This window comes from Rhagoletis zephyria, unplaced genomic scaffold (assembly GCF_001687245.7).
Source record: "Rhagoletis zephyria isolate East Lansing unplaced genomic scaffold, Rhagoletis_zephyria_1.1 Rzeph_scaffold_04478, whole genome shotgun sequence".
NCBI lineage: Eukaryota > Metazoa > Arthropoda > Insecta > Diptera > Tephritidae > Rhagoletis > Rhagoletis zephyria.
This window is the reverse complement of record NW_016161561.1, coordinates 1-7162: the sequence shown is the minus strand read 5'-3', so window position 1 is coordinate 7162 and position 7162 is coordinate 1. Positions and strand designations below refer to the sequence as shown.

The window sequence follows — 7162 nt, the reverse complement described above, 5'->3', positions numbered from 1 at the left end:
CTGATCATTTATGTATACATTTGTCTATATCTATCTCGATTCGTTTTGGCTGTTACAAACAACCGTTATGTGAACAAAATTAATATACCCTTGTGCACAAGTGCGCTCGGGTATAAAAATAAATAAAAAATGTGGGGTGTTTTATTCTGGTGAACTCCTCGAGGTAGACTCTGGTTACGGCAAGTGTAGCAATTTGCAGGCTAATAAGAAGTTAAATTTTGAAATAATTCTTAAAATCTATTTATCAATTTTATTTAAATCCACTTAAAGTTTTTCAATTAAATTTGATTTTATTGGTTTGAATAATAAAAATGATTGCCTTAATTGATAGATAGGCAACCCTACTTAAGGATATGTTAGTGTTAAAGCTTGTTCAAGCATACATTTTTTTTTTTTACTAAACGTAATTATAGCTTTCTAGAAAGGTGGCAAGCCCACTCCAAAATATTTTTATAATCCTTCAAACAGTTTTTGTTTTACTTTAGAAATTGAAGTATGTGTAGAGCCTTTGAAAATTTTTTTTCCAGAAACTTTCCATAGAAAATACCAAGTAGAATACGATCCGTTGAATTATTCATACGTTTAAAATTTCAAACAATCCAAAATATGGATGCCAAACGTGAAAGGCTCGAGAGAGCTTTATTTCAAAAGTATTTTTGAAGAGGATTGCCACCTGCTCAAAAAATTAAAATCAATTTAAATAACAAGTTAAATAAAATATTTTTATATAGGTACCAAACGCGAGAGAGGTTTAAGGAAGCTTTGTTTTGAACATATTCTTGCAGAGAGTTGCCACCTGTTTAGAAACTTAAATTCAACTTAATGAAATATTCATATGTATCAAACGTTAGAGGTTTAAGGAATTTTATTTTGAAAATATTTCCGAAATGGATTGCCACCTGTTTAGAAATTCAAAATTTATTTCATTAAAAAGTAAAATTAAATATTTTAGTATGGGTGCCAAGCAAGAGAGGCTAAAGAAAGTTTAATTTCGGATATATTTTTGATTTTTTTATTGAAATCCCCAATGTAGTCGAAATTCGACATGTTGATCATGTTCTGAAATCTCGAGACCATCAACTCCTTTTTAACCGACTTCCAAAAAAGGAGGAGGTTCGTCGGAATATTTTTTTTTTATTATTTTTTTATTTTTTATGTATGTTACCGCATAACTTTGGACCACGTCAACCGATTTCGATAAGGTAGTGTCTCAGAGGTGGTCCCATACTAATCTAGTTAAGATCCGGTCAGTGGATCATGAGATATATATATATATATTTTTTTTCTTTATATGAGAGTTGAAGTCGGTTTGTTTTGCTAAAAATTACTTGTTTATTTATATAATTTATTTTATTTTTTGTTGCATTTGAAATCATATCGTTAAGCCCCGCGGGCAGAGCTTCGGGCATTGCATAATTCAAGGGCAGATATTTGTTTTTGTGAACTTTTACGTTCCTTGTATAGAGTTTGAGAATACCCCTAAAGAAATTTTTTGGGGAATAATTTTCTGGAAAATTTTAACCCCCTAGCGACCTCTGAAATGCCATTTTATTCACATTTTCCGAAAAAAGGGGGTAAAACGACGCTTCCGTGATTCCGTGGATTAAAATTTTCAACAAAATTATTTCCGGTGAAATTTCACTATATCTACCTAAACACAATCTTTCGCTCTGATTTCACTGTTAACCCTTTTTTCCACTTAATCTAAAAACCTGCAAAAATATTTGGAGGTTTTACTATATGGGTCTAGGTCTGTCATCCTGAGTTGGAATCATGCCACTCAAACAAAGACCTTGAAATTGCTGGACAGTGTTATCTATAAAAATAAAAAAAAACATTTATCACATTTACTAGCAAAATGTTTTATCAGCAAATAATATATATTACATAGATTCCATTACTGATGCTTCCAAGTGGCACTAAGTTTGTTGAAGTGTTTTATTTACTATAAAAATTCATTGAAAAATACCCGGTGTTTCTATGATTTGCAATACTTACTAGCGTGTGCCGAAAATCCGCTTTTTTAGAATTTTGATTGGTACTAGCAAAAATATGGTTCACTATGCTCTAAAAAGAATCTATGTGAAAGATGACAATTTTTGATCAATATCTTAGGCTCGTCCAAGTCCATCAAAGTTCAATGTGCTCAAAAAATAAAAATTAATAAACACATTAATTAATATTTTTTTTTTACTAAAATCGCAAGTATTTTCGAAAGTATTAGTACCACATAAGTAATTAGGTATATAGACTTTTATTGTAGAGAATCGAAATAGGCTAAGAAACATTTTTTTTTTAACACTTGACTTGGGCGAGCCTAAGATATTATCCAAAAATTTTTCATCTTTCACACAGATTGTTTCTAGAAGATTATGAACCGTATTTTTGCTATTACCAATCAAGATTCTAAAAAAGCGGATTTTCGGCCCACGCTTATACTTATTAAAGCCGCAGTGGAGCTATCCTGTATGTATACATACATACATGGTCCTCTATGTTCTCTACAGATCCGTATGTACTATTTTAATTTAAAGAAGTAATAAGAATTAAAAAGTTAAGTTATTGTAGTAATTTATGTCGATATTAATAAATTTTTGTAATAATCTTATCTACCGTTATTTTTTCGGCTTATTGATTGCGGCTGGTCTACTTTTTTCCAACAGTTTAACCCATCAACTCCCAACAGAACGGGCTTTTTTTACCCTCTTTTTAAAAGATGTTAAATTTAAACTAAAATATTAAGCGCCAAATTTTTCTAAGGTTAACCGAATGTAATGAAAAATAATACAAATTTTTACCAAAAAAGTGGGAACTTTAACCCTGTGTAGAAAACGTAATTTTCACACAGCCACCTATTACTTGCATACGTCTGTGGGATCCAAGAATAATATAACTAACGAATGTAAAAATTCGCAAGAAAAGGTTTTGCTTTTTATTAAAAGTCTGTTTAAAAAATATCCAACCTTTTATTACAGAAAAAAATACACAAGAAAAATCAACTTGTTTTTGTTTTACCTCCAATATTTTGAGGAGTTATAGTTGATTTCCACCAAGCCTTAACTGCAGTTTATGCCTATTGCAATAAGGAGATTACAACTCAAAGAGGGTAATTCTTCTTATTAAGTTAAGAAGCAAACGAGAAGAAAAAAGCAAATATTAAGAAAGAAACCTTGCCGATTACCTCATGTTGGAATTCTTGGAGCTTATCTGAGCTCTAAACTGCAGTTAAACCTTTAGTGGAAATAGGCTATTATGGAAGAGGGGCAGTTCTGTTAAAACTGCTTTCTGAGATATTACCGGTAAAGTTTTTGATGTTTGATGACTTTCTTGTTGTTGTAGTATATAAAAAAGAAGTATTGAAAAAAATTAACTTAAATTAAATTAAAAAATCGTCATATTACCAGTGCTCGACTCTAATTTAACTGTAATAAAAAAGCTTTCGATCGAAAAACATGTTTCCTATGTTTTTTCTGAATTAGTTTTTTTTTTTTTGTTTTTTGAAAAAAAGGAGATCATATTTTTATTCAGTGGCCCAAAGCAGGTAATAAAAAATCTTCTTAAAAAATGTAATTTTCATTTCGTAAAATAGCGTTATTTATACGAGTAGTATTTCCTTCAAACGATATAACTATTTCAATGTGCATACATCATTAAAATTTTATACAAAACTCCTTAGGCGCCGAACGCCGCCGCCGCGCCGATATTTTCGTAACTTGGCGGCAGCGTGTGAAGAATGATAAAAAAGGGCGGCGGTGGCGTAAAACTCTAGTACCTATGTATATATGTATGCACATATGAATGTATGTAAAAGGCTAATGATAGTAAATAAAATCGCATTCTACATTTTGGCGTAAACAAAAACAATAATTGTTTTTAACAGATAAAATTCACAATAACGGCATTAAACATTGATAAGTGCAACGTGTAGCTGACTCAACTGAGAGCAGAGAAAAACAATGCATAAACCGCAACAACAAATTCCCATATCAACAAATGCAAATAAATTTGGAATAAACACCGCCACTCGGCTGCTCGTGCTCGGTCATGCGGCATTGTTACGGTGACCATATTAACTAACGTAAAATAAAGGACTTTTTTCAAAAAGGCTTCGCAATCCTTTGCTACCAAAATGCGTTTACCATAATTCATACTGCACGACGAAGCCAGCACACAGTGGTTCAAAATTGGAATTTAATGTTCATAATGCACCGAAGCCTTCATTTTTCAACCAATTTTTACTAAAAACCAAAAAAATATTTATTTCGGTGAAAATTTTTTTATAACATTTCCAAATTTTTTTTGTGTATTTTTTTTTTTTTGAGAACCATATAATTGTTTTCAACTAGTTAATAAATGACTTGAACAGGAGAATACATTTTCTTCAAAATTGCTACTTTATCTGAATTTTGCTCTAAAAAATTTTATATAATCAAATAAAAGTTCAGAAATCAGGCTCAACTGGTATCTTGAAAATATCGTAAGCTTTCATAAAAAAATAAAAATTAATCATATTAAGTGAAAAATGAAGGCGCCAGTGAATTACGAACACTAAATGCCAGTTTTGAACCACTGTGCAGCAGGGGGTTTATTGTTCTCGAAACTCCGCGTGCAACACGATCCTGGGCACAACTTTCCCTGTGCTTTATAGATTGTACAAAGATTACCAATTAAATAGAAACCCTTAAGTGGGGTGCGAAACAAACTGGCGAAGGTTTTCATTACATTTTATAAGGGACATCTTTATTTTGCATATTCTGCGTTTAAAAATTTATCAACTCTGAAAAATGCAGAGCTGATTTAAAGGACAGTTTAAGAAATAAAGGACAAAATTCGTCCTTTATTTTGAAAAAAATTATAAAGGACAGGGGATTAAAATAAAGGACTGTCCTTTAAAATAAAGGACGGATGGTCACCGTAGGCATTGTGCAACTAAATACTATTTACTATCTAAGCATATAAAACGTGCAGCTCATTACAAGCCAAAAATAGTTAAGGGGAAATACTTATATAAAGTATATATGTATATGTGTGTATGTATATTGTAAGATTTTTATGCAAACCACAATGACTGTTCAGAATATTTAATTAATGTTTACTACTGGTAAATATGACAGTTAAAATAATAAGATAATGAGTAATGTAAATAAAAGGTATACAAGTGCGCATTTAGGTGGTACGTATCTCAATAAATACCGCAATTGCTGGCTTGCATTTTGTTGACACCAAACAAATATAGATTTATGTATATATTTGCATGTGAACTTTAATCAATTTAATATGTATATGCGTGTACCTCTGCTATAGCACCTGGTGATACTATGATCCTATTTGGTCTTTGTGAGTCCTCTAATGACTGCCAATGAAATTGAGGATTAATTGGATGATAACTTGATCGAGATATTTCCGCCTGAAAGGCAGTGCAGTGGTCCGAAAGCCGGAACCTAGTTTTGATGCAGTGCTCCCGCCACAGAACAGAACACCCCTCTACCACACCTGCCTCCAGGTTGGGATACGGTCCGTCCGGCTTATATTCGAATACCCTCTATCTGCACTTTTCACAAAAATCCACCTAAAACTTAACTGTCATCGGTGATATTAATGCTGACCTTGTATAACGCCTGACAGAGGAATTTGCTATTAACTTGCAAAGTCAGAATTAAAATCGCTGATGTCAGATAAGTCCCACAAGGGTTCTAAGATCGCAAAGTAGTTTTTGTGAAAATTGCAGATAGAGAAACAAAACCTGAATGAGAAAATATTCCGACAAAATTCAAAAATTTTCCTGACGCAACTTCTTTTCACGTTGACTAAAGACTTTTGGTGCTTAGACTGCCAAAATGAAAAATCTTGACTTTATACTATTTAACAGCAACTTTTAAAGTGACTGCTAACAATAAAAAATGTGTAACCGATAAATAAAGTTAAAAAGGGAACTTTTGTTAATAAAATTTTCGCTTACAAATTGTTCGGTGATGTTCAGAATAGGCCTCTAAGTGAGGTCGAAAATATTGTAATTCCAAAATTTTTACTAAAAAATTTTCACAAAAATTTTAGAAAGTTTGGGAATTATTCTTCAAAAAGTATGTTTTGTAATATGATTCGAAAACACTCCAGTAACAAAATGGTTTGTAAGAATGTTTTAAATTTTTGGTAGATTTATGTTTTAATATTATCTAATTTTAGAGAATACATAATCCTTCCTAACATTTCATTTTTCTGTCGCTTTTTCTTATTCACTAACAATTTTCACTTTTATTCTCTTTCAGGATGGCCCTGCACGCTCATAGCATCAACACGGTGCGCTCCACCACCAGCTTGAGCAACATGATCAACAGCAACAACAATGATCTTGCCAATGGCAGCAATGATCGCCGCCATATTGTCGATATATTAGTTGGTGTTGTTGCGGTACCGGTGTTAATACTTTTCGCATTACAACTGGAAAAGAATCTACAAAATATGCCCAACAGTCCATGGTTGGTGTTTGTGCTGGGCGTGGGACTGCTAATGGTGATCATGATAATTATCGGTTATGTGACGCATCGGTTGAGTGTGTGCTGTTGGACGGGACCCATCGATGAGATGGGCAACCGAATGGATGGACGGGGAATACCACATGTAAGTTGCGTTATAGCGACAGTTTTTTCGAGGTTCATTCAAATTTGTTTCAGCCAAGGTATAGGAATCAGGTAGTATAGCATTAAAGCAAAAACAACATTTACGTGTACATATTTTGTTATTGCTTCTTCTGGTATCTAAAGTGTCAAAAAAATATATAAAAATTTTAAAATGTATGCGAATTTTTTGCAAGGCCCAAAAACAGTGTTGCAAAAGCTGCTGAAAAAAGGTTTCACAAGCAAATAAATTTCGACAATATAATTTTTTTTTGGAAAAAAATAACAATCAGCCCTATTGCCAACTCCTTGTGAATAAATCGTTGCCATAATTTTACAGGTAAAATAATAACAAATTGGGAAAAATTGTTATTGTTTTGCTTTATAATTTTTGGGAATATTAGTTCACGGGAAATTCGCGATAAGGCCGAATATTTGACATTTTAGAGATGAAATAATTTGAAAAAAAAAATCAAATCAGCTGTTCTGCTGCTACTACCTGTTCAATATGCCTTGGTTTTTCGAGCCAAATTCCGAATCGAATTGCA

At 32.3% G+C, this 7162-nt stretch overlaps 1 protein-coding gene across 2 annotated transcripts in view; it reads left to right on the top strand.

The window, feature by feature from the left end:
- LOC108370785 (uncharacterized) overlaps window positions 1-7059 on the top strand; it is a 43189-nt gene extending 36130 nt beyond the window's left edge. Inside the window, exon 3 of one of the 2 annotated variants that reach the window (XM_017626187.1) lies at window positions 6267-7059. In XM_017626187.1, coding sequence (XP_017481676.1) covers window positions 6267-6693 — 427 coding nt within the window. In that variant the 3' untranslated portion in view covers window positions 6694-7059. The remainder of the gene's footprint in view (window positions 1-6266) is intronic. The other variant, XM_017626189.1, reaches the window with a different exon arrangement.
- Window positions 7060-7162: the final 103 nt, after the last annotated feature.